Here is a 27,991-nt window from a genome sequence, read left to right as displayed (position 1 = left end):
CTTAAAACAGTAAATAATTTTAAGTTTATGAAAGGTACAGTAAACAGAACAGGATGCAGTTTAGTGTCTGTTCCAATTATGTGTTTCTGCATAGTCATGAAAGCAATAGAATATAAAAAAGAATATGCCCCATGGGTAAATTGTGCATATTTGTCAAAGCTAGACACTCAGCAGATACAAGAAATGCTCTAGGCTATACCTCAATTCCCAATGAATGAATGAATGAATGAATGAATGTGTCCTCCTTATCTTCCTTGAGGAGAGGTGGTGTGTACTTCTGTTCTCCTTGCCTGGGCAGATTTAAGCTACTTCCCTGAAGGGTAGTATGTTCACGTGTACCCACTTTATACCAGAACCAGAGTAGTGGAAGTAAAATCCAGATCTTCCTACTTTGATACCATTCAGAGATGATTACACTGTAACATTACACGGTGGAATTACACAAAATTATATAGTAATTCTGTGACTTTTTAGAGAAATGTTTTGAATGCATAATTCATTGATAATATCCATTTTGTGAAAAAATATATTCTTTTAGGAGAGAGGTTTATGGCATTCTCGAAGCTGAAGGTATTTTACTCCCTCGTTACGCAGTTCTAATCCGTGATCCAAACAATCCACAAGGTAATGGCTGTTATAATGGAATTTTCAAAGTGCTCTGTTCTAAAAAAAATTTTCTGATTAGTAATCTCAGGGAAGTCTAGAGCAGGTCGGGCGCCCTGGCGCTGAGGAGAGGAGATCGCTCTGGCGCCCCCGCCCTCACAGGGTGCAGCATGGTTTCCGCGCCCCACCAGCGCCCTGGCACACCGCGCCACCGGGACTCTACCTAGAGCCGGCCCTGAGTAATCTTGCTTGCTTGATGCAGTGCTATATTAGAAGTTGTATATGCAAACAGCTAATCATGTAGTTTGAACTACTGCAGATGGACAAATTATAGAATTTCACTGTATTTGAAGTGAAATAGTCCAGGAACAATTTTTTCAATGCAATGAATTGTTTAGAGAATTTCTTAGCTTGCAATCCTAAGTATCCTTACTAGGGAGCAAGTCCCATTGAACACAGTGAAATTTGCTTCTGAGTAAACATGCATAGGCTTGTACTGTCAGCTATGCAGTATGCTTATCTGTGAGACTACTTACCCTAGTCCTAGAATTTCTACACTGGCAGTTTGGGAACTGAAAGATTAATTCCAGTTTGGATAGTTTCATAACCTCCATGGATTTCAGTAATTAAATCATTTTAGATTATGTCTTTACCCTTTTTTACCATTTCATATTAAAAGATTGTAAAATTTCTAAAAAAGATTGGAAGCACTGAGAGGAAAACATCTTTTGAAGAAAGAGAAAGGATGGTTATTGAATTAATAACAATAAGATAGCTGTTAACTTAAAACATGTTTGATAGAAAAGCAGCAGATGCATTTTAAAAATTAGTAAATGGAAGGGGATTTCTTTGAGAATTTGTTTAGAAGGTACTCCAGTGTTTGACTTGTGGTCACGGTATGCTCACATGCACAGTGTATTGTCAAAGCTGTGAATTTGAAAAGAAAAATCACAATAAATGGCACTCCATGCTATGTATGAAGTGCCCCATGTGATGAAAATATTTGTTTGCTTTACCACAAAGACTTTTATTTTTATGAGTGCTTAGCACATGATAAGTCATAGCTACAGATGGACTGAGAGTCCCAAATAAATTGGGTTTCAAGCCATTCTCCTCCTCCTTCAGGTTTGATAAAATTTGGATCTCTTAATTGTAACTCCAGCCTGAAGTCTGCACTCCATGTTATTTTCCAGAATGCAATTTGATTGAAGGTGAAGATCATGTGGAGGTGAATGGAGAAGTTTTCCAAAAACCATTTGTGGAGAAGCCCGTCAGTGCTGAGGACCACAATGTTTATATTTACTATCCAACATCTGCTGGTGGTGGAAGTCAGAGACTCTTTCGGAAAGTGAGAATATGTTAAACTGAATAATAGTAAAAATGTTTTTTAAGCACTGAAATGGATTTATAGGATGGAAAGAACTAACTTACTCAGTTCTTAGGATAATGTTGGAAGTAGCATTAGCTGGAAGGTTGCAGCTAAATTGTGTACATTGGACTTGACCCATAAGGAAGAGTGAAATGGGAATGGGTAAGAGAATATCTCCATTAATAGAAATGGTTATCCACTGAATAACATGACAGAGGATGCCTCTGTAATATGGAAATGTATAATAAGCAAATGATGTAAAGTTTTCATTCAGTTAGTCTTTCATTTGTGTCTCACCTTTCCATGAAAAATTGTGTTCAAAATAGCTCACAACTTGTCTTACACCCAGTTTATCTCCCCATCTCTCATTTGGAGCAATCTCACACACTATGTATCATCACCACCAGAAGTTTTCTGAGAGTTTATTTTGTGTCAGTTCATTAGTCCGCCTCAGTAGCTCTCCAGGGCTTCTAACAAGGCTTTCCCAGCCCTACCAGAAATGCCAGGGATTAAACCATTGGATCTTTCGCATGCAAAGTCCATGTGTTACTGGGGCAAGGTTGGACTGAGTGATGGTGTTTTGGAATGGGCAGAGTAGTGTGGGTATGGAGAATGTTTTCCCCTTTCTATTTCTATGCTCTGTAAGCTTGAGAGACCTCCGGTTACTTGCCTAGAGAATCTTCTGAGTCTGCTTATGTCATGGGAGAGTCAGCCTATCTAGGTTTTTCCTCTTTACTCCTTACACATTTCTGCCCTTTTTACACCACACTAAACTTTTCTAACATAAGGTTGCTTTTGGTTTTACTTTTGAAGTGCTTAGGAAAAAATTGGCTAGGGAGGGATGATGAAAGAAGTACAGTTTTTTTATGGATCTGAGAAGGCTTTGTCTTTGTATGAAATAATATTGATGGGAAGGTTTGTGTTTCAGATTGGTAGCAGAAGCAGTGTTTATTCCCCTGAAAGCAGTGTGCGGAAAACTGGTTCATATATCTACGAGGAGTTCATGCCTACAGATGGCACTGATGTGAAGGTATGACAACTGCATATTCTGGTTTATATTTAGAACAATCAAGTACTTAACGAACTCAACAACTTTAGATGTGAGGCATTTCTCTCTGCCTGAAGCACTGCTATTATTAAACTTAAAATAGTTTACATATCATGTTTGGTTTTCTCCAAGGAAAAGGAACACTTCATGTTTTAGTTTTTCTCTCTCTTTAGATACTCTTGTGATTCCAGTTTGCCATCCAAAAAGAACCTAAATGTGCTGCCATACAGTTTTCTGAATGTGTATTCAGACAAATACACTTGTCCTGAAATGAAATTATTCTAACATTTCAATCCTAAGCATACTTTCTTGACAATAAAGTACATTGTGTTAGATCAAAATTCCAAGAAAGTGTATAGGAATGGACCTGCATTCCTAAATCATAAAACTATGCTTCAAATACTGAGGTGCTTTTGACTGATCTGTACAGTCTGGAAACAGTTGTCCTCAGCAATCGTGGAGCATTTCTGTGAGCGGTTGTTGTAGCTCTTGGTGGTCTCCAAAGCTGCCTAAACATTCATTATCAGTTAATCCTATAGCAGCTGGGTTTTGTTGTTTTTTTATTTGTCAAAATTCTTTGGAAACTAAGACAAAATACAGTACTGTATTTCTACATAGGAAAATTACAACTTGTAATTACAGATTGGCATGAGGCTTTTCAAAATTAAGTGTTTGGAAGTTTGATAATTATAGATATAATATAATCCAAACAAATCAATTGTGCCTACTTTAATTCTTTGTTGGTTCATCCTTTACAAAGGCTTGGATTCAAAGAGCTATTTTATGCAAGATGAGAGAAATCTTTTACTTTTTTAATTGAAGAAACATACCATTGCTTTTGAAACTCCCATTGTACATTATCTGGCTGCCATGTGATGTGGACAGGGAGCAGTTTAAAGAAAAACAAATCTAAATCCCTTTGGGTATGCAGAGCTGATTGCACATTCTTTGAATCCTGGCCAAAGATTGTAAGCTATCTGATTAGGAGTCATGTTAAATAAATTGGTAGTAGCAGAATATGTAATATGAAACTTTCAGCAAGGTTAGATTGCCAATTGGGACATGGATACTGTATAGCATTGGAACTTGTAGTGCTTTTCAGTTTGTCATTAATCTCCCCATGATGTGAAAGTAATGAGTATGACTCTAGAGGCCCAGGAGCTGACTATGAGATTAAAAATAATGAACTAAAAAAAATATTTTTTTATTCCGTTGTATTTTTTTATTTTCAAATAAAGGTATACACAGTAGGACCAGATTATGCACATGCAGAAGCTCGTAAATCCCCTGCACTGGATGGAAAAGTAGAGCGGGACAGTGAAGGGAAAGAAGTGCGGTATCCAGTCATCCTTAATGCAAGGGAGAAGCTTATAGCTTGGAAAGTATGCCTAGCTTTTAAGGTAAAATGAGTGAAGGCTGGAGAAAGTGGTATTTGTTTACCCCAGAGGGCATCTCCTAGCTCTGAGTTGTTATAGAATTGTTATCTGTGAGCCCAAGCACAGTGAGGCAGTGGTGGATCACACATGCAAAGGATGAAACAGGAGTCAGGTGTTGGATTCAAGTTAGACCACATCTTTATTGATTATGGATGCACAACAGACCAAATTCTAATCCTGAACCATCTGGCCGACAAATATGCTGGCAAAGGCCTAAAAGCCCTCCATGTCGCCTTTATCGACTTTAAGCAGGCCTTTGATCTAATCCCCAGGAACCAGCTATGGACAAAACTGGCAGCGACGTCTATTGACTGCCACCTCCTTTTGCTGATTATGAATCTGCATACAAATACCTTCCTGAGAATTAGGCTAGATGGCAAGGGGCTAGTCTCTAATCCGGTTGCCACCACTAGAGGGGTAAGACAGGGCTGCTTGCTTGCCCCTGCCCTATTTAATTTCTATATTAACTCACTAGTGGCCCATATGACCAATGCTGCTTTCCACCCGCCAAAATTAGCAGGTAGAGCCTTGAATGTCCTCCTGTATGCGGATGACGCCGCCCTTTTAGCTACCTCCCCCATTGGGTTAAGGAGTATGCTTCAAGCTCTTCATGAATACGTGACCCAACACGAGCTCCATCTTAATTATGCCAAGACCAAAATAATGGTCTTTGCTGCTCGACCAAAACCTAATTTGTGGTCAATTAATGGTATTCCCATAGAGCAGGTTAGTTGCTTCAAATACCTGGGTCAGATAGTTCGATCAAACAGGTCCTTCTTGGCACACAGAGAATATATAGCCACAAATGTTTCTAAAGCAGCTCTGTTGATTAGATCCCTGTACTCCAAGAAACAGGCACAAACAGTGGATGTTGCCCTGCGACTCTTTAAAATGAAAGTTCTCCCACTACTTTTTGTGGGCATTGCCTTGGGTACGCGTAGGGACTTTGTAAGATTGGAATCTATCCAATAACAATTCCTCAGGGCCATTCTCAGGATCCCCCCCTTCTGTTGCGGGTGCGATCATGAGATTGGAGACCGGTTGCCAAGCCTTTACGTATGTGGCCCTGAAAGCGAAATTATGGCTATGGCTCAAACTATGTTTCAGACCGATGGGTTTGGCCCCCCTGATTCTGAGGGATAATTTTAAATCTCCATGGGAAAGGGAAGTGGTAGAGGAAGTGCAAAAGTGCGGTCTGTCCTCCCTTTATATTGAGTCCATGACGTTCAGTCGCGCTAAAGCGATGATCGCTCAGAGATTGGGGGATATCGCCAGACAGGAGGACATAGCCCGCGTGAAATCTGGGATGTTTTTAGGGGAGCAGGTGTATCGGTCTGCACCAGCCCGTTACCTGGCGGATATCCACTACGTGGAATACCGCAGACTACTTACTGCAGCTAGACTGAATGTCCTTGAATCGGCGGTTTTGAGGGGAAGATTTGGAGGAGTCCCATACGGTCAGAGAATGTGCCATTGTGCCTTGAGTGAGGTAGAATCTACAGAACACATTCTACTGAGTTGTCCCTTTTATAATGATTTAAGGCAATGTTTTATAGCCCCGTATTTATCTCAGTTTAGTTCCCGACTAAGAGAACGGCAGGCAGCATATTTGCTAAACAAGCCCACTGGGAAAATAACCTTCTCTGTGGCTAAATTCCTCTTCCTGGCGCTCAAGTGTCGGAAACGTATAATCGAATGTCTTGATGTGGGTTACCTGTAGGAGGTTTAGTAGTGCGGTCATACCCCATTTATGTATCCTGCTGATGCCCTCAGTTTTATATTTTTATATTTTTATGTATCCCGCTGATGTCTTCAGTTTTATATTTTTATATTTTTATGTATCCCCCTGATGCCTTCAGTTTTATATGTTTATCTTTGTATTGAGAAATGTTTTAGTTCTGACTATCGGTCAAATAAAGTATATTGATTGATTGATTGATTGATTATGGATGCAACAGGTTTGGCAATAGGCATCAGGCATTGCATTACAAGGATCCACCAGCCTGCTTGCTGGTTGATGAAGCATTGGGGTTGACCACAATTTAGGGAGGGAGGTAGCAAATATGGGGAACCCCCATTGATAAGCAGCAGGGGGTGACTGGGCACCTGGACAGAAAGTGCAGCCCTCTAAAATCCTTTAATGGGCTCCTCCTACAGGACAAGTTGAGAGGGCTCCCTCCCTCTGCCCATCCTCAGTATTGATCCAGCCTAATGGCTTTTCTACCGTAAAGTTGTGATGATTACTCTGAAGTAGGCGAAACCTGCAGACCTGGCCAAACAGTGTGCTAAAATGACCCATAGCAATGTCAAAGTGGGACTGTCACTCACCAACAGACAACCCATAAACCAGTGTATTAAAGGGAGGATGGGAGGGGACTCCTGATGCCAACTGTGGTGACTCCACCCTCCACAGCTCACCTTAAGTACTCCTAGAGTGGTTCTAGATGAGTGAAGCCTTCACCCAGGTCTGCCATGGGAGCCCCGCTTCCCAGCTCTTGCAATGTCTCCTAGCCTCCCATGTGGGTGAGAAGAGCGGAAAGACTTCATTGCCTGCCACACCAAGGTTGGCAGCCAGCCAGCCATGCACTCCCTTGCCACTGTGCCTGGGCTGCAAATGCTGCTCCCAGTTAGGCAGCAGAGGGGGAACAGGACCTTCTTGTTCTCCTTATGACTAGGAGAGAAAGTATGCTAAGACAAATATGTAAATAGAACCTACATTACTCAAACTTGGAAGCCAGATAGAATGTGTGTGCTTTTTACATCATTTGTGACTGACCTATATTTTTTGGCTGTTTGAACTGACTCCTTTGCTAATATTTATGCTACTTTATAAGACTGAAATACATTTACATTCTATTTTGTATTGTAAATTAATTTATTACAATACAGTGCTTGAAGGGATAAGATAAGGGTTAGACTTTGGAAGGGCGTAAAATCCAAAGTCAGGTAGCTTTTTAAAAATGCAATAGTGAGACCTTGTGTTAGGAGAAGCTATTCATTTGAAGTAGAACCTGAACCTTGAGGAAGAGATGAGTTTTTGTTCATTTATTTTTACTGTACAGTATATAATTATCTGAAGTTTTATAAATTTAGAAACCTGTGCAAACTTGTGATTTCTTGTCTTGACAGCAAACAGTTTGTGGCTTTGATCTGTTGCGTGCAAATGGACAGTCTTATGTCTGTGATGTCAATGGCTTTAGTTTCGTGAAGAATTCTATGAAATATTATGATGATTGTGCTAAAATCCTTGGGTAAGATTTTATGCTATTTTCCTTTTTATCATTTATTTAAAGCAAATAGAATATCTGTGGTGGTATTCAATGCACGTCCTATTCACAGTAGACTCATTGAAGTTAATGGACATGACTAATTCAGGTTCATTAATTTCAGTAGGTCTATTCTGAGTAAGTAGGACTTAGCTGAATACTGCCCTTAGTGTGATTGACCTGTTGGAAAATGTATCTTGCAAAATAGAGCTTTTAGATAACACAATTAATTCAGATAAAACAACAGCTATTTAGGATGCCCATAATGAGCATGCATACCCAGTTTAGTTTCTGTGCAACTTTGCCAGGATATCTATTAGAGAAATACAACACTACAACTTTATGCTCTATTTGGGGAAAGGAAAAATGCACACTATTCAATAAAACACAAAGAGACAAATCATCCCTGGTTGTTCCCCTCCCCATCCCCAAGCTTACCTTGCAGCAGCATGAGTCCTTTTTCCTTTCTATATTTTAAAAAAGGGATTCCCCCCCCCATGGGTGTTAGGCATGCTGGAAAGCAAATAATTCCTCAGAGGCATTCTAAGGAAAGGAAAAGGGCAGAAAGCTAGAAGCCATGGCTTCACTAGCACAGCCGGCTGCTCAAAGTAAAATAATAATAATAATAATAATTTATTATTTATACCCCGCCCATCTGGCCGGGTTCCCCCAGCCACTCTGGGCGGCTTCCAACAAAACACTAAAATACAGAAATCCATCAAACATTAAAAGCTTCCCTAAACAGGCAAAACACTGGCATACCCACACACAAAGGCAGAGGGCCTCCACAAGCATAAAGGAAGTGTTCAGGGCACTGAGATCCACTTTAGGAACTTCGGGATTAGGGGGGAAATGTTTTAGAAGAAGCATGTTTGGTTATTAAAGAATGGCATGTTATTTATGGAACATAACATACATGAGTATGGTTCATTAAGGGGTTAATGCATTTTTGACTTGTTTTTATTAGACAAATTATTAATTGTTATTAATGTAGACTTACACTTATTTCTATTCCATTTAGAAATATCGTAATGCGCGAACTTGCTCCACAGTTTCAGATCCCATGGTCCATACCTTTAGAAGCTGAGGATATTCCTATTGTGCCAACTACATCTGGAACAATGTAAGAGAATATTTTTTTTCTCTGTCTAAATTATGCAACTTGACTATGTAACATTTTCTATTTTTCTTATCTCTCAGTGTTCACTCACTTTCAGTTTAGAATAATTCTTTGTTTAGAATAGTTCAACAACATCTTTGTTGAAATGTGTCGTTAATATTCATCATAATCATCAAATCTTTTATTGGCATCACATACAAACATCCATAGCAAATCAATACAGAATTACCACCTCCCCAGTGGCACAAAACATAGACTGCTTTGCCTCTTTTCTTTTGGCAAATGCTTTGTTAATATTTACATGAGAAATCATATTTACATGTCCTCTTTTTCATATTTTTGTTGTTGCTGTTAGTGACGATCAAACTTTGTGCTTTTAAATCTTTGTATACTTGCAGGATGGAACTTAGATGTGTTATTGCTGTTATACGGCATGGAGATCGGACACCAAAACAAAAAATGAAAATGGAAGTTAAACATCAGAAGTAAGTAATTGGTTGGGGGTGTGTGTGTGTAATGAACAAATTTGATATTTTCCCCATTACATGTAGTAAGATAATTGTTTGAACCAAGAGGGGCACAGATGTGCATCTGTGTTGCATTTATTGACATTTAATTAGATATTTCATCTGTATTTATGTACTAAGAGGCTGTAGCATCAATAATTTTTTTAAAAAGTTTAATTTTACTTCTGTATTTTGTAAACTGCCCTGGAAGTTCCACTGAAGTAAATACAGTATATATACTTTTTAAAACAAATAAAACAGAACTCCTCAGGACAATCTTATGGCAAGATTCACTGGGATGAGCCACTTAGGATGCAGCTTGGTCTTGTAACCTTGCAATCCAGTGCAGAACACTATTTTAAGGGCTTGTTTTCTGTCGCCAAGGCTTAGGCAAAGCCGCAACCCTGGTTGAACTTTACACCAGCTTAACTTTGACTTGCTCGCTTTACACCAGCTTCATTACTTTCTAAGTGTATATTATTAGTTATTTCGAAACTGGCTTGAGAATGGCTTATAAACATAAGCCTTGGCGAATGTTCAAGGAGCGAAAGCCACAGAATGGTGATCTGAGATACTATTCCGTAGAGACTGCATATACAATGTGGTGCAAAGTCTTTTCAAGACCATCAGTTAATATATGGAAAGTTCATAACTGAATACATTGTTTTGTGTTAACATCCACATGCTTCCCAAACAGTCATTTGCTAGATGTGAAGACATGAAAAATCTGGTTTGGGGTTGAGCAATACTTTTCCCATTATAAAAATCTATGGTAGAAGCAGAAAATAATTTGGCCTAGTGACTTCTAGGAAAGTAATTCACTGCCTTTCTAATCATTCCATGCTTATTTTAAAGGTTTTTTGATCTTTTTGAAAAATGCAATGGATACAAGTCTGGGAAGCTAAAATTAAAAAAGCCAAAGCAATTACAGGCAAGTTGGGGTTTTTTAAAAATCCTTTTCTTTTTTACACTCACAGCTGTCTTCATAAACTGTTAATACAATTTGCCACTCTTTTAGGAAGTACTTGACATTGCAAGACACCTCTTAATAGAGCTAGGACAAAATAATGACTCTGAGATTGAAGAAAACAAATCTAAACTTGAACAGCTGAAAACTGTGTTGGAGATGTAAGTATTTGATTTGGTGATCTTACTGCATTCATGGGTATCTTTCTCATGTATTTTTCAAAAAATAGATTTCTTTAAGGAACAAAGAGAGTTCAACCACATTGTTAATCTGAACAATGGGAACTAATTCATGTTATTAGTCAGTTTCTGATGCTTTCAAACTATTACTGCATCTTCAGATTTTTAGGTAGCATGAAATCTATTTCTAATGAACCACTGAATGCCATTTTGTGCATGTATATTCCTTGCGGAGACATATAAATGCTAACTAAGGCCTGCAGGATAATGGCAGAGGAAATTTTGGGGAGTGAGTGCGCATTTTATCCTGCTTCTGCTGATCTTTCAACTGCAATTTAAGACAAGAGTTGGCAATGAGCCTTTCCCAGTATCCATAGGGTCATCTTTCCCATTGAATTAGGCTTGAAAGAAGCATTCTACTGCAGCCAATAGAATAGGTTGTGGCATGTGCTTGGCTGAAATGTGTGTGGTGTCCATGACAGTTTTTTTCTGCTTTGCAAATATGCCCACAGACCACTGCTTTAAGAGACTGAGAAACCTATAACTATACTTACATCTACAACCCTGTCAGCACCAGCCAGCATGGTCTAATGGCAATAGTTGATGGGAATTGTAGCCCAAGATATCTGGAGGACACCAAGTTTGGGAAGACTAGCCTACACTAATCTGCTGTGTGAATTTCTGCTTTGTTAAGCTGTTCAAGGGTCACTACGGTATCAGAGAATCAAGTGATAGAGCTTTTCCTGGACACTACTTTAGACTGCAGGTGCTTGAATGCTCTGCTATGAAAACAAACTCCCTTTACAGAGAAAATTGCCAGTTAAGTAAGAATGTTAAGTAAATTCATTTTGCCTAACATGCTAGCTGTGCATATGCAGGAAGTACTGAAACCTGCAGGATGAAGTAGTACAGGAAAGGCATTCTTCATCATGGCAGCATACTATATACACACGCTTACAAGGCTGCATGATATATATCAAGTTCATTTTTAATGTGTGCTCCTTGCCTCCCCGATTCTCCACTTGTTGTTCTTAGGTATGGACATTTTTCTGGCATAAACCGCAAAGTTCAGCTGACATATCTTCCTCATGGCTGTCCCAAAACATCCAGTGAAGAAGAAGGTATGGATGCTAGTTAATTCCTACAAATTGATAACTAGAAGTTGGTCCCTTTGTTAGCTTAGTGTAACTGAATTTTGCTTTTTAACACTTTTATTGTCAAAAAAGCTGAAGTTGGAAACATGTAGGATTTTTAAAAGTTTATTAATTACATTGTCTTCCTCGCTCTTTCTCTGGTCATCAGCAAAATATAAACTTTTAGGGCTTGTGTGCATCTGAAACACACTTACTATGCACTAAGCTCACAGAACACAGTGATACTTATGAATAAACATGAATAGGGTTGTGCTGTAAGTACAATGTTTGACTTCTTAATTGAACATCAAACACTCCTCTTCCAGTGCTTTACTGCAAGCAGATTTTAATATTCCCCTGAATTACAGAAGCAATTTGTCATACAGCATGAGCAGCTGCTGTTTCAGAGTCATCCCTGATGCTCTGAATGCTATCACTGTTCTTTGGATCCTCACATTTTTATATATTAGAAAAAGTAATATTTCTTTAACCTAGCCATTATTGATCCCTGACAGGAATGTACTTGATTAGCCCGCCATTCATCATATTAAAATGTTTATTCAACTGAATAAACTCTATTCTCTCTTCCATTTTTTCAGTGTTGCAAACATACTGTATTTGAATCAGAAAAATACTGTTGGAAGTGGGTGAGCAAAGTGTGACTTTCTTACCCCTTCATTCCAGGCAGCCTTTCCAGGGGTCCAGGACTCTGTTGAATGGGGTGGTCTGTGGTGTAGGGGGTTGAGAGAGAAGAGGGGATCGCCAAAAAATGGGGAGATGTACTTTCCCCCTACCCACGTGCCATAACCTACCCCATTCAGCAGGGTTTCCAAACTTTTGGGAGAGGCTGCTGGGATGAGGAGTGGGTAAGAAAGTTCTATTCCAGCCACTCATTTCTGTTGCTGCTTCTTTAGATCCACCCCTCTGTTTTTCAAGTTACTGTACTTCAGCTCACCAGAAATGGGAAATTAGCTGCTAAAAAATTGTTCTAGCACATGAAACTTAGGTGTAAATTAGTTTTTCTTCCTCAGTTTTTATTTACCTATTATTTTGCATTGTGGTATTTTTGTATGCATTTAGATAGCCACAAACGTGAGCCATCTCTACTCTTAGTTCTAAAATGGGGAGGAGAATTAACACCTGCAGGCAGAGTTCAGGCAGAGGAACTAGGAAGAGCTTTCCGATGCATGTACCCAGGTGGACAAGGTAACATATTTCATTTATTTGGTGGCAAAGGAAGCCATTTCTTTAGACAGAGAACTTGGGGAAAAAGAAACAGAAGCAAGATTATACGGTTGTTTTTCTTTTGGTAGGTGACTATGCTGGATTTCCAGGGTGTGGTTTACTTAGACTGCATAGTACCTACCGGCATGATCTCAAAATTTATGCTTCGGATGAAGGCAGAGTTCAAATGACTGCGGCAGCTTTTGCAAAGGTACTATGAAAATTATAGTTTCAACTGAAAGATGGGAAAGGAATACAGGCTGTTTGTAAGAAAATTTCGGAGATTGTTCAATGAACTTCATTTTTTTAAAAAAAAATGTTTTAAATACTGTATATTCCTGCGTATAAGACTACTTTTTAACCCAGGAAAATCTTCTCATAAGTCGGGGGTTGTCTTATACGCCGGGTCATATTTCTTATACGGCGAGTATATCCCAAACTCTATATTTTAACTGGAAAAGTTGGGGGTCGTCTTATACGCCGGAATATACGGTATTAAGGACATGCAAAATTAGCTACTTGGCCTACTTTCATATCATGCATGCTTTCCTCTCACTTATGATTAAGTAGTTCAATGTGAGTAATCCTCTCTTCCCACATACCAGTCCAGGGGCGCTGACTTGCCCTCCAAATGGGGGGGGGGGCGGTGTCACATGACGCATCCCGCCCCTGCTTGGCACCAGCAACGTAGTTAGCTGCTCGGGTGCTGGGTGCGACGCGTGCGTCCTGCAGCTGGAGGTGGGGCAAGCCACCCATGGGGGCGGGGCGAGCTGCCCATGGGGCGGGGGTGCACTGCGTTGAGCCTCTCCGCTACCTCCCCCTCAGCTGTAGGGTGGTTGAGGGAGAGGCAGAGGGCGGGCACAAGTCTCACGCCGTTTCAGGCAGCGCGGAGCCTGCACGCGCCCAAGCCGCCACGTCACTCCCAGGAGTGACGGCCCCCGCGGTGTGGCGCCCAGTGCCAGCCGCATTTCATTATGTTTGTTGACTGAACTGAAAAAGTTTTGTGAGCCCATTTTTTTTTAAAAAAAATTAAACTCATATTATGGTCATTTTATCACCCTTCTCAGTGATGTCACCCAGGGCAGACCACACACCCCTTCCTCCGCCGCTGCTTGTTACATGAGCGCTTGTGCAGTGGTGGGGGTGACAGTCGTCTCAATATTGGGAAGGGCTTAGCCCCCTGCCCACTACTATTGAGGGAGCCGAAGCCCCTTCTGCCCCCTATAGTTGGAGCCCCTGCACCAGGCATTCTGTGTGTGAAATTTATAAATTGCTTCTTTCTTGATATGGTAAAACAGTGGTGTGCTATATGATATATCATATAAGAGTAGTGGTCAAATGCATGTGCTTTTGTTCTCATGACTTACATAAGTATATATGGCAAACTTTTCAAAATGTATACATTTTTAATTGAAAATAAAGAATAGGTGCTGGACATTCTAATCTAGGGACTGCCAACCTTTTGGGGCTTAGGGACCCATTTCAAATTTTGATAGAGGTAGGTATGGCAGACACAAAATAGCTGTCATGGGGTGCATGGCATAACACAGCATAAGAGACAATCACCCCCAAGAACCTTACACTTGCCATGGAAAGTTGATGATGTGCTGGTGATCTGACACCACACAAACATGGCGTTGCTGTCTAATATACAAGGCAGCCATACCACTGTCATTTCAAAGAAATTGCTTAGAAGGTACCTGCACATTTTGCCTGATAACCTTTGTTCCAGGATGGCTGGAGACTTAACTTTTCTTTCAATTGAAACCTCAAAGTTTGGGGCCTCTACTCAGGGGCACCACTGAAAGACTTTATGGGTGCCATGGTGCCCATGGGCACTGGGTTGATGACCCTTGCTCCATGCCATGTGCTCTAATCGAAAGTGGACACCACAATCATGTTGTTTTTCTTGTATTACCTGCCTGGGCTTAGACTATAGTGTAATAAGCACTAAAAAGCAATACCTATTAACAATAGGTAGAAAGTTACTAGCATATATGCATGATAGGTATACAGTTACTTGCTTAAGCGTGAATTGAACTGGTGAGGGGATACAACAGGTGTACCCTCTTGAGAGTTTGACTTCCTTCCTTCCAGTGGAGAGGTGAGTGGTGACAACCCACACGGGACCCCCTTTCTCCCTACAGAAAAGGAACTTAGCACACTAAGTACCAATGTTCACTTTTGTGCTTTAGACTATTTGCCACATTTCCCCTCACCACTCAGTTATTTTGTTTATACAGGGACTCCTGGCATTGGAGGGAGAGCTTACTCCTATACTTGTCCAGATGGTCAAAAGTGCTAATATGAATGGGCTACTCGACAGTGACAGTGACTCTCTTAGCAGCTGCCAACATCGTGCGAAGGCACGCCTTAATGAAATACTCCAGAGAGACAGAGACTTTACTGATGAAGACTATGAAAAGGTTAGAAGATAACAAAGTACTATACCATGCTCTAAATACTGAATGTGGGCAAATGTTGAAAATCAGTGGATTCTCTTCTAGCCACCTTCTGAAACACTCCTGAATGGAGCACAAGGAGAACTGAAAAACACACACACATTATAACTGGAAAAGTGTTTTGATGATAAATGAAAGATCAATTAGAATAACAAAAGCAGTAATAAACTGACATTTAATATAATTGTTATAATGAATGTGTGCTGAGCAGTGATATGTTTATTTTTCTGGTATGTTGCTTCCATGTCAAAGCCCACTTTTTTAAAAAGGCAGAAGAGTAGTGCTAAAGGCATCTAAAACTGGAAATAGCCCTATGCTTCCTGTCCTTCCTTAAAAAGTTGGTCTTTCAAGACCACAGGGAAAATATGGCATGAGAATGGTTGGATGAAGGCATCATGTGGATGCCCTGGAGAAAGGGAGTGACTGAAGCATGACAAATCCACACTAAATGTCTAGTGCAGAGGCACCTTGGTTTGAACAGCATTAGATGTATTAGGTGGTATTCAACTAAGTTTTACTTAAGATAGACCTATTGAAATTAATGGGCCAAACTTGATTTATTTCAATGGATCAACTCAGAGTAAAACTTGGTTGAATACTACCCATTCAGCGTTCAAAGGACTTACGCCAAATTAACTCTTTGTCTCTTTCTATCCAAATACTTTGGGTAGGAAGGTTTCTAGCACAACTCTGGTACGATGGATTAAAGCTTGCATTGCGTTAGCTTATGACTCTTTGCACTTGCCTGAGCCAACCAAGGTATGTGCTCATTCAGCTAGGTCAGCATCAGCTAATGCAGCTTTTGCTGCAAACACTTCATTGCTGGATATCTGTAAAGCGGCAACATGGTCTTCTTCTAGTACATTCACTAGACACTGCAGACTAGACCAGCATTCTTCAGCTGATGTTGCATTTGGCAACACGGTGTTGCATCAAGTTTTTTAGTATTTGCACTGCAGTGGGATCTGCCCATTTGGGAATCGCTGTGGTATGTCCCAACCCAGTTAACCCTTCCTTAACCCACTGAAATAGGATGATTGGTCTTAGCTGAAGTTTAGATTTGGTGGGTTAGGAAAGGTTCACTGGGGCCCACCCCCTGCTAGTCTGCAGTGTGGATACCGGTACATAGTTTTACTCTTCTGTATAAGTTTACAGTGTTTCTTTTCGTACTTAGCTGTTGCTCTATTTTTCATTTTCAGAGCTGGGGTGGGAGGTGGGTAGGTATATTTTCTTTATTTTCCTTACAGTTCCAGCTTTATCTGCTTTGGTTTGGCGAGATCGACAAACTGAGGAAAATCACTCCACCTCCCACACTTCTGCTGTCCCACCTTTGTCATAGCTCATGATGATTACCCAACTCAGTGAACCCTTCCTAACCCACCAAATCTATGCTTCAGATAAGACCAAATGTCTTTTTCAGTGCCACAAGCACCATTTACTTCATTGGGACTTAATTTCTTTTGTTTCATAATTTGATTGTAAAAAACAAACAAAAACCCTGAAAGCGATAATTTATTGAAAATCAAATTATGATTCTTAAGATTTCCTGTTTTGAGGTTATAGTATCCTATTGTCCTTCAGACAAAAATAAAAATGAATAGAACTAATGAATTCCCCTTTTATTTCATATTCAGCTCTCACCATCTGGCAGTGTTTCTCTGATAAAATCAATGCAAGTCATTAAAAACCCTGTTAAGACATGTGATAAGGTATATTCCTTGATCCAGAGTTTGACATCTCAGATCAGAAGAAGGATGGAAGATCCTAAGTCTGCAGGTAAACAATTATTTTAAGTGGACTGTAATGTTAATGCTAGCCATGAAGGCTTGGGCAGTTTTAAGAATTTTGAGTAGACAGTATTACTGTCAGTGAAATATAGCTACTAAAATATATACTCATAGTGAGTCATTAGTGAAGAAAAGATAGGGTGCCAAGAGATTTATGCTGACCCCAAAGAAGAGTGGGTGGTGTGGCATGCAGTGGTAAAAAGGGCCAGTTGAGAAATGTGGTTGCAGAGAGAAGAGAGTCTATGCTATGAGATGAAGACAAAAAAGGAGGGGGAGAGATTGGAGAAAACCCATGGTGCAGAGAGAGTTTGCACTGGGTTGCAGGGGGAGGAAATGAATTTAGAAGTTTTAGAAGAAAACAACTGAAATTGAAAGAATGTTCTTTCTGTGACCAATGTAACAATCTATCCCTCTTTAGCTAATAAAGCTAACCATCAGAACAATATGAACTGTGCAGTCCTTTACTAGAGCTTGTTTAGGTCATGACTTTTGTCGTGTAAGTGGATTGCATTATTTAATCTGGAAAAGAGTATGGTTGATGTGAAAGCAAATATATGTGAGATAATTCTAACTAGAGTATACTAGATCATAAATTTCCTTGATGTTTCTTTTGATTTTACTTTAAGTTATCTGATTTGGTTATTCTTCACTAATAATTGTCCACCTAGATATTCAGCTTTACCACAGTGAAACGCTGGAGCTAATGTTGCGTAGGTGGTCCAAGCTGGAAAAGGACTTTAAAACAAAGAATGGAAGATATGACATCAGTAAAATTCCAGATATCTATGACTGTATTAAGTATGATGTCCAGCATAATGTCTCTTTAAAACTAGAAAACACAATGGAACTATATAGACTGTCAAAGGCGTTAGCTGACATTGTTATACCACAGGTATGTACCTTGCAGCTACTCTAAAATAGTATTCTGCAACAACTAGATGTTTCATACTGGTTATACTTGCTAATCATTATGGCAATCCATAGGTTAACTATTTCCAAACAATTTGTGGTCCACTAACCAGTTTTTATAAATGGTATGTATTGAAAAATATTGTTTGTTTCTGTTCCTTATTAAATTAAATAAGGAAATATCTAGAGGATATGTAATTTAATAATTACATAGATGTATCTTTTATATATATTGGCTAAATCCAGTGCAATCCTGTACATGTCTAATCAGAAGTAAGTCCCATTGAATACAATGGGACTTACTCCCTGGTTAAGCAGGCAGAAGATTACAGCCTAAGTTAATTTCACTTTGGTCCTCATAAAATAAATGGGGCAGGTTAGTCATTGCTTAGCTCCTATTGAAATTAGTAGTACACGTGGGTACTACTCTGGGTTAATCCACTGAGCCTAGGGCTTGGCGATCAGAAGGTCGGCGGTTCGAATCCCCGCAACAGGGTGAGCTCCCATTGCTCGGTCCCAGCTCCTGCCAACCTAGCAGTTCGAAAGGACGTCAAAGTGCAAGTAGATAAATAGGTACCGCTACAGCGGGAAGGTAAGCAGTGTTTCTGTGTGCTGCCCTGGTTCACCAGAAGCAGCTTTGTCATGCTAGCCACATGACCTGGAAGCTGTATGCCGGCTCCCTCGGCCAATAATGCGAGATGAGCCCTGCAACCCCAGAGTCAGTCACGACTGGACCTAATGGTCAGGGGTCCCTTTACCTTTACCTTTAATCAATGACTAACTTACACCATTTATTTTAATGGAGCCAAAGTGCAACTAACTCCCGAGCCATAATAAGCGAGTGACAAGTAGGTTCCTTGTCACTCAATGCAAGGCATTGCATTTAATGCAAGACATTAAAAACCTATTGAGACGTGATCTAGAATTTGACATCAGATCATGAGGAATGGAAGTTTGCAAGCAAGCAAGCAGAGTTGCGACCACTGCATTCCATTCCCCTCCCATCTTGCTTTTAGCCCCCTCCCTTTCAACAGTCAGTATTGTGTGGGCACTTGATATACTCAGTCCTCCATGGGTTCCTAGTGATGTTTTATGCTTTTGCAAACCTCAGGATTACCCTGACTGCACTTGAATGGTGTATATTTAGCTACATAAGTGATTGCGCTCAGAGAATTGAACCTGAAATAGAAAGAACAAATGGGGCCCTATAGCAAAATATTGTAGCATGCCATGCATATATTCAGTGCACATTGTAGCTTATTTTTAATTATGCTCTTCTCATCCAGGAATATGGTATTACTGCAGCTGAGAAAATAGAAATTGCTAAAGGGTACTGCAATCCACTACTGAGGAAAATCCGGTCCGATCTTCAAAGAACTCAAGATGATGATACAGTTAACAAGCTCCACCCTTTGTAAGTTCCTTTCTGCTTGGAAAACTTGGTATTGGTACTTTCTTGTTACTTTTATAGTGACATGAATTTAGCCAATTGTTGAGTAAAAGTATGATCACCACATGTGCCCTATGTAGTGACGCCTGCCCCGAGTGTCTTGACAACTTCCTTCACCCCTGCCCATTCTCACTGTTCCTTCATGGCACGTCTTGGCCACCCACCACCCGCACTGCCTGCCTGCTGTTCTGTCATTACACTGCAGTAACCACCACCATATTTTTGTAAGATAAATAGTCTTCATAATACTGCCAACCATGCCAACTGCAGCATGACTACATTTTGCTTCAAAAACAGACTATTATAGTAAGAAATACTCTCTCTCTCTCTCTCTCTCTCTCTATATATATATACACATATACATACATACATAAATATATATATATATATATATATATATACATACACACACACACACACACACACACACACACACATATATATATAATCTATAGGGGGTGGTCTTATGAAGAAAAAGGGAGAAATAAATTGGGGAAAATGTGAAAATTGTTCACCACATGGTCATTACATAGGTACTCTTTCACCAATTTAAGAGAGTTTGGGAAATTATTCTGGATTTTTTTGATCGTTAGAAATTTTAACTATGGGGAAATGCACTTTAAGCTCTCTTACTTTCTCTACAGGTACTCACAGGCCTGTATAATACTTGTTTACTGTCTCAGATTATTTTGCTCTTAGGTATTCCAGTGGGGTTACATCTCCTGAACGTCATGTCCGAACTAGGCTATACTTCACCAGTGAGAGCCATGTCCATTCCTTACTATCAACTCTCCGCTTTGGTTCTTTATGTGATGTAAGTGATATCCTCTTCTGGTTGTTTTAGTTGAGCTTTGTTTGTTCATCACTTTTGGAAATGCACAGCGTACTTTATTATTATTATTTAGGTAGAAGTATTATGTGGCAACTCAAAATGCCACTCCCATGGGAATAAACTTTGCATTACAGAAAATCTACTTGGAGAGCTCTGGGTGGATTTAGAGAGCCATGTCCTAAAAACATTTTGAATAATGCAAACTTTAAACTACTATGTGTAGTTGGGGGTTTTCCCCATAGGCAGAAATAGTTCTGTTACCTTTCATTGACTTGCTTTGTTCTGAAACGCGTGGAAAAGGCTACTGTGAGTTATTTTATCTGTTCCATGTTTTGAAATATCTGCCACTTGACCTTTTAAAATCTATATGATATTCTCAAACAGTGTACCACATTTCTCTGACTGATGCTCTGTAAATTGATCATTATGAAGAGAGGTGCAAGCTATTTGTAGAAGGTGTTGCTGCTAAATTGCTATAGAATTTCAGTTGTGGGCATGCTGGTAAACCTAAACTCTGTAATCCTCCTTCTTGCCTGTAACCAAATGCACAGCATGTGTAACTGCACTTCTCCATCATCACCACTTGTTATCTTTCTCTTCCCCCTCCCCAGCCCATTGTTATCAGTTTTAAATTGTATGCTCCTCGAAGCATTTTTGCCTGTATAGTTATGAAAACGCTTTGTATGTCAGTTTTGCTTTACAAAAAATAATAATAATATTTATATTATGATAGGTTTTGGGAAAGGATATAAAAGTGATGTAACATTGGCCTGTATGATATAATGCATTTTATTATAGTGCCATGCAACCCTATGTAGGCTTGCTTAGAAGTACGTCAGTTGTGCGTAATGTACTTACTCCTTGGTGTTTCAAATTGTAGCCCTTGAGTTAGAAGCTAACAGTTAGAAGCTAACAGAACGTAGAGATTAAAAAGAGATTGCCACCCATATGTTTACAGTACTAAACATGTGAATTTCTTTTGATCTAAGCCATCAAAAGATGAGCAGTGGAAACGAGCTATGGATTATCTAAATGCTGTCAGTGAACTCAATTACATGACTCAGATTGTGATCATGCTGTATGAGGATCCAAACAAGGTAAGGAAATGCTACACACATAGGCAAACCAGTATTATATACTCGGAAACATGGTTTAACTCCTTGCCCATTTTCTTTAGGAGCTTTCATCAGAGGAGCGTTTTCATGTGGAATTGCACTTCAGTCCAGGAGCTAAAGGCTGTGAAGAAGATAAAAATTTACCGTCAGGCCACGGATACAGACCTGCTTCACGGGAGGTAAACACCCTTTAAAATGTTTCTTACATACATGAAATTTGAGCAGGACTTTTCGCAATGGTTGAATGCTTAATATTGTACCATGGCATAACACAGCTTGTGTTGTTGTACCTTTCCCACTTACTCGTAGAAAATAGCGCATTTTGAATTTTGAGGAAAAGCTGTGGCCACCAGTCACAACATGGCTGCCATGGGGATGTGGCATGTCACAAAATTAGAGGGTGTACTGTCATGACTGCTACCCTGGATAACATTATGTGGTGGAGTTTACACAATGTCACCTGCACAAAATGCTGTCGCTGTCTTAACAAGACGCATTCCCCAGTACCAGGAACAATGTACAAGGTGGCCATATCACACTCTTCCCCCCCCCTCTCCCTCACATTGCATACACCACACACATGCAGACCAAGGACACGCTTGTATTTGTCTCACAGACACACACACACAAATACCTCCCTCTAACTCTCACTATCAGGCACGTGTGCACGCACCATACATAACTACATCTTTCTTTCTCTGCCCAAGTGCATCTCTCAATCACACACAGAGCATACTTGAGCACCCCCAGACCCAGACCCACATATGTTCAGAAAAGCCCTTACATGGGTGAAGGAAGTGTTGGGAATAAGGTCTTCTTCCACCCAGCCAAGAACAACTCCACTGGCCTCTGCAGTGCTGCTTGGAGGGACTTGGCCAGCCTGTGATCTGCTGAATCCCTAGCTGGTCCCACTTGGTGGCATTGGGCTCAATCTGGGGCTGATCATAATGCCAGCTCCAGACTGAGGTAGGCAAGAGCAGACTTTTGCCTGCCCACTGTCTTCTGCCCCAGATGGCGTGAGCAGCTCCCTTGTTGGGGTATGGATTGCTCTGCCAGATACTAAGAAAATTTTGTCTTCTTGAAAGTAGCATTCATAATGGACAAATCATTGTCTTCAGAGTTGGAGACAGTTGCTAGGGCCTGACCAAATGTGCTTTGGTGTACATTCCCATAGCTTCATAGAAAGTTGCTTTATCCAAACACATGTGGTACGTGATTTGTTGCTATAGGTATCCAAGGGCCATAATCCTTAATATTTGTAAGAATTATGTTTTCCATCTGCCGAATGAAGTTTTGTGTAACATGAAACATCCATTTTCTTCCAGAATGATGGCACAAGGAAAAACTCCCTCAAAATTGAAAATGATGAGGAATCACATGGTAGTAAAAGGGATGAAATAGATCGATCTGTAATGATCTTCAAGCCATTGGTGTCAGATCCAATTCATATACATAGAAAGTCGCCTCTTCCAAGACCCAGGAAAATTGGTTCATCAGAAGTAAGTCTGCTGTTCCCATGCTTAACTACTGTAGAAACAGGCTCCTGTTTTAGAGAGATTTTCACATTTCTTTTTCTCTTTTTTAATGCATGGCAAAATACATAGCTGTAGTTCTCATAGGACTTTAACATTGCTTCAAACACTTCCCTAAATTAATAACCGAAAGATACCACTATTCAGAGGAGTTTTGGATCACTCAACAAGGTCTAAGTTAGTCTTCAGGCTGACTAATCTACATTGCTTGCATATACAATCTTACAAAATGTATTATTCTACAAGAAATAGTTAAAGCCTTTTTTTTTGCCCTTTGCAAGAATGTTATTGTTCATCCCAATATTCCCCCCCCCCTAATGTAACCGATGGTTGTGGGTGTACCCTAAAAGATAAGAAATTATCTTATTAATATGAAAGATATGTCTTATGTCCCAAAATCTTAAATATTCTGAATCAAGGTAGATGTGGAGGTCTGTCATATTTACAGGGCTACTTCAGAATAGTGAAGTAGATGAGGAGAGAGTTTCTTTTTTTACCAATCATTTTTCAGTAACAGAATACAATTGCAAGAAACAGTATGGCCCAGTTCATACAACACAGTAAACTGAAGAAGTGTGCATGCACACAAAAGCTCATACCTATGACAAACTTAGTTGGTCTCTAAGGTGCTACTGAAAAGATTTTTTTTTATTTTTTGTTTCGACTACATCAGACCAACATGGCTACCTACCTGTAACACAGTAAACCGTAATTGATGGTTCACCATGAGTGCATAGATCACTCCACCTTTGCTTTTCTTGTATACCCAGTAGGAGCAATAAAACACAATCTCTGGTTTAGTGTTGCATCTGAACCTAGGAATCATGGTTAGTTCTACTCCAACCAAATCATGGCATTAAGCCAAAAACAAACCATATTCCTAGTTTGGATGGAATGCAAAGCCAGGGAGTGTGGTTTGCTGCTCTCACTAGCTAGAGGGAAAGAGCGTTCTGCTCATTCATGATAAACCATCAACTGCTATATACTGGGATAATTTATTTATGGTGTCATGCGGGCACTAGTTTATGTAACAGCCGTTGTCCCTTGACAAGTCAGGAGCAAAGACTTATGGGGAGTGGGTTGTACTATCTCCAGACTTACGTGCTGCAAAATGAATCATTCCAAATAATTTGGCCATTTGATATTATTGATTGAATTCTAGACTATTATTTGGCTCTCTTGAGCTGTGATAAATATGAAGGCTAAAAAAACCTCATTTTGTATCCAAGATCTTGTATATATCCTATGGGATTTTTATTATTATTAGTGTATTTACTTTTTTCCTCTGAAGCAAAGATTCCATGTATCTCAGTTTTTAAAAAAAACTCCTCTCAGTTTCGTAAGTGCCATGTGTTGTTACAGGACCCAACATCTAAAATTTCAAGTACTAAGCCTCTGTGTGTGTGTGTGCAGAATTATTCATGCTGTTATTTGGATCTTAGCCTAATTGTACTAAGAGATGCCTTCACAAATTGTGCATCAGCTCACTACCAGGCACTGGCATCATACCTGCACTCTGGTAGGTGGTTGCTCAAGGCTACAGATGATCCTGCCACCTTTTGACAATCCTACTTTTCAGCAGGCAGCCTGGACTCTTCTAACAGCAGGCAGGTCACGTGACTTCTTAGTTCTGCCCTTGTGTTTCCAATTCATCAAACCTGTAGTGAATAAAGTTTATAGCCTGTTGAAACCAAGTTCTTTTCCCTCCCCACCCTCCCCATCCAGCCCACTCTCTCCCCAATGTGGGCACATGCGTTTGTTACTGATCATGGCAGTCTTTATCAGAGAGAAATTATATCTATTTCTTACGGATCCAAAAATATTTTTATTAAACTTTTTGATGTTCCAGGTTTTTTACGTGATGATACAGGAATATCCCAATAAATGCTGTGGGTTTTTCCAGCAGGCAAACGTTAATGTTGAGCGGTATTCTACATATCCTTTGTAATTTTTCACACGTAGTTGTAAATTCTGCTTTTCCCTGTCAATAAACACTCTGTTTTTATTTTGCTGACTTTACTAGCCTGAAACTTAAATATAGAAAGATTTGGAAATCATGGCTTCATTTTTACATTATATTTTTCTTTCTCTTGGGACATTCTGTATTCATTGATAGGAACATGGAGAGATTCTTTTTAGCTGAATTTAGAATTATTTCCCACTTCAATAAAATACCATTTTAAAAAGATTAATTTTTAAATGGTGTGTAAAGCAACGTGAAGCTGATTCTCTTCTATTTGGAGAAAGTTAAACAAAAATCAAACAACTTAACCTTGAAGATCAAGGCTCCCTAAATATATATTGAACATGAATGTATCTGTAATGTTCGTTCAGTGTGATCCTGACTCTGTTTCTTGTGAATGTCTTGATCTTGACCTAATTATAACAGCATTGTTGGTGTGCCAGCCTGTCACTGGTGTTTGGTTTAGTTCTTAGAGTTGGTCCTGGAGCTTAGGCAGGAGGTATAATGTTTATGCAGAGGATAGATGTGGCATGTGGATACAGAATGACGACTAAATTTTACTGGTGTGTTTTGTTAGGGGAAAAATTGAGACACTAAAATTAAGAAAATATGTTTAGTGTCATCAGAGGTCAGTTACATGTTTTTGTGAAATACGTGTGGATGCAGCACAGGCAGAGAATTTGCTATGCTTAGTGAGAGGAACACAATTAACAGTGACATTTTAAAAATATGTACATGTATTCAGTTTCCTTGACCTTAGTACTGTTTAAGTGTCTTTAGTGAAAATAGTAGCTGAGTAATTCTAGTTGTTTGTATTGTGTGATTTTTTTTTTATAGGAAACACGGCTCATTACTGTATAATGCTGTTAAAGTTTTTTTAGAAAAGGGTGCAGACAAAACTGTATTTTATTTTCTTATCATTTGGCTATGAATCTAACGTTGCATGCTTTGCTGTTTTTTTGCCCCCTTTCTCACTTCCAGGAAGAGAGCCCCCTGAGTGTGTCTAGCCCAGAGTGTATTGGTACCTGGCTGCATTACACCAGTGGTGTGGGTACTGGGCGTCGAAGACGCAGATCAGGGGAACAAAACACTTCTTCCCCTGTCTCCCCTAAATCATTGGCTTTCACATCCAGTATTTTTGGCTCATGGCAACAGGTTTTTAAACTTTACTTCATTAAACATTACTATGCATTCCAAGCAGAAAACAGCTATCTTTAAGGACATCTAATCCCTTGTTCTGGATTTTATTCAAAGAAAATTATTTCACCTGTCATTAAAATGTGATTTCAAAAAACACTAGTTACTCCCAAAAATGCTCGGGGGGGGGAAAAGCAAGTGCATGTTTTTTTTTTTTCCTACAGAGGTTTCACTGAATGTAGTAGATTGTTTGGCTTTCAGTTGGTTTTTTTTCCTAGCACCGTAGAGATGGAAATAGTTAGTTCCTAATGAAATAGACATCAGCTTTGGTTTAGTTGTCCTTTAAGACTTTTCTTTTTTTACTTATAAAGCAAAACAAAAACAGCATTGAGTAATTTGGTGGCAGGTGCATTAAAATGATTATCTAATAAATGAAACAAATTGTGATTTGAAGTAATTGGATTGGGGTCCAATATTGGTATTCCACAGTTGGGATTAGCATAGATTGTCTTTTCAACGGCCTATTAACTGTGCAAGAAAAAAATTGTTAGTACTAATCATTCTTTTCTCTACTTGTGAACTGGAGGTATCCTTTCTCTCTCTCTGTTTTGAAGACAGTTCTTCATCCATTGTAATGTATAACACTGAAATTTGCCATATTGGGGGAATTAAGTAAAATAGTACATATACTGAACAGTAAAATAGAATAGTGTACAGCTTTTATCCAACTCAGTTATACACAAAGTAGACCCATTGAAATTAATAAAACCAAGTTAGTCATATCTGTTCATTTCAGTGGGTCTGTTCTGAGTAGAACTAACGTTGGATATAAAACAAAACACTTACAAATGGTTGTACTAAACAATGGATGGTGTCCTGTTACCGGAACACCCCCCCCCCCGCCCCTCAAAAGAATGTTATTTTGATGTCCTATTGAAACTAAAATTGCTTGGATATAGAAAAAAAGAGTTTTAGGTTAAAGGTTGTGAACATCAGAAGTTTACCCTGATAAGAGCCTGTGCATGGATCAGTGACTGTAAGGTGACCTTATCAGCCTGTCTGTGTTTCCTCCCCCACCCCTCTCCCTTCCAATACAGGCGCAGTTTAGGAGTGTTCATTTGGTAAACTAAAATGACACAGTTGTCTGTGTTTTCATATCTTTCTTGATGTCTGTCCTGTTTTTGTCATCATGAATGCCTGCTTGCACCACTTCACTGCCAGGATCTCATGAGTGAACTGGATTCCCTTCAGCAATATTGCATGACCTTCCATATTGTTTTGGTATCTCTACTAATGCATCATACGGCTTATTAATACTTGTCTGTCATGAACAGGCTGCTGTTTCAAGCTTAATGGATTCTACAATCCCACTAGTCTGTTTTTGTTCTTATTTATCCAATTCCCATGTCCAGGCTCCAACAGAAACCAGCAGTTATTTCCGACCACCAAGAACTATTATGGAGCAAAAGGCAAGCGGTATAGGTACGTATATATTTCCTAAAGTCCTGCTCCTTTAAAGTAGACCTACTCAGTTTTCAGTATTCAAGCTTGTAGATATTTTAAAAGTTAACTCCGTTGTTTGGATAAAGTACCTTGAATATTTTAATACAAATTAGTCATTTGGTCAATGAATATAGAATATCAGTTGTCATTGTTGGCATGAATTTTTCACTTTAACCGAAACCATATTGTTGTTTTGACGAAGTTAATAGACCATTTTAAGAGGATTCATCTCTAGGCTTTTGGGGGCTTGCTCCTTAGTCAGATGGGAACAGTTGAAGAGATTCTCCTGGTAATCCAAAACTTTTACTTTTCTCATTTTTTGTTTTTCATATACATTTAAGAACAACACAAGAGTAATGTTCTTTGCACTACCCCAAATTCCATCAACTACAGCTTTCAGAATACAGGCTTGGCTATTGTAAATGCTTTATTACATCAAGCATTAGATTT

At 39.4% G+C, this 27,991-nt stretch overlaps 1 protein-coding gene across 31 annotated transcripts in view; it reads left to right on the top strand.

The window, feature by feature from the left end:
- PPIP5K2 (diphosphoinositol pentakisphosphate kinase 2) overlaps positions 1–27,991 on the top strand; it is a 57,759-nt gene that overhangs the window by 16,375 nt on the left and 13,393 nt on the right. For 13 of the 31 annotated variants that reach the window (XR_015946058.1, XR_015946057.1, XR_015946056.1 and 10 more), the window contains 23 exons: positions 539–624; positions 1,797–1,951; positions 2,901–3,002; positions 4,259–4,420; positions 7,586–7,707; positions 8,744–8,845; positions 9,241–9,327; positions 10,204–10,279; positions 10,367–10,476; positions 11,530–11,615; positions 12,708–12,833; positions 12,941–13,062; positions 15,095–15,277; positions 16,948–17,089; positions 17,769–17,992; positions 19,296–19,423; positions 20,159–20,273; positions 21,281–21,388; positions 21,469–21,585; positions 22,732–22,905; positions 25,883–26,056; positions 27,136–27,159; positions 27,451–27,520. Coding sequence is in view for 26 of the 31 variants with exons in the window: in XM_035100220.3 (XP_034956111.1) it covers positions 539–624; positions 1,797–1,951; positions 2,901–3,002; positions 4,259–4,420; positions 7,586–7,707; positions 8,744–8,845; positions 9,241–9,327; positions 10,204–10,279; positions 10,367–10,476; positions 11,530–11,615; positions 12,708–12,833; positions 12,941–13,062; positions 15,095–15,277; positions 16,948–17,089; positions 17,769–17,992; positions 19,296–19,423; positions 20,159–20,273; positions 21,281–21,388; positions 21,469–21,585; positions 22,732–22,905; positions 25,883–26,056; positions 27,136–27,159; positions 27,451–27,520 (2,795 nt within the window). In the remaining 5 variants the exon portion in view is untranslated. Of the gene's footprint in view, positions 1–538; positions 625–1,796; positions 1,952–2,900; positions 3,003–4,258; positions 4,421–7,585; positions 7,708–8,743; positions 8,846–9,240; positions 9,328–10,203; positions 10,284–10,366; positions 10,477–11,529; positions 11,616–12,707; positions 12,834–12,940; positions 13,063–15,094; positions 15,278–16,947; positions 17,090–17,768; positions 17,993–19,295; positions 19,424–20,158; positions 20,274–21,280; positions 21,389–21,468; positions 21,586–22,731; positions 22,906–25,882; positions 26,057–27,135; positions 27,160–27,450; positions 27,521–27,991 lie in introns of all 31 variants that reach the window. The other 18 variants (XR_015946059.1, XM_035100223.3, XM_088652833.1 and 15 more) reach the window with 3 other exon arrangements.

Source organism: Zootoca vivipara, chromosome 10, assembly GCF_965207765.1.
Source record: "Zootoca vivipara chromosome 10, rZooViv2.hap1.1, whole genome shotgun sequence".
Taxonomy (NCBI): Eukaryota; Metazoa; Chordata; class Lepidosauria; order Squamata; family Lacertidae; genus Zootoca; species Zootoca vivipara.
The sequence above is the reverse complement of the archived record's forward strand: the minus strand, read 5'-3'. Positions and strand labels throughout refer to the sequence as shown.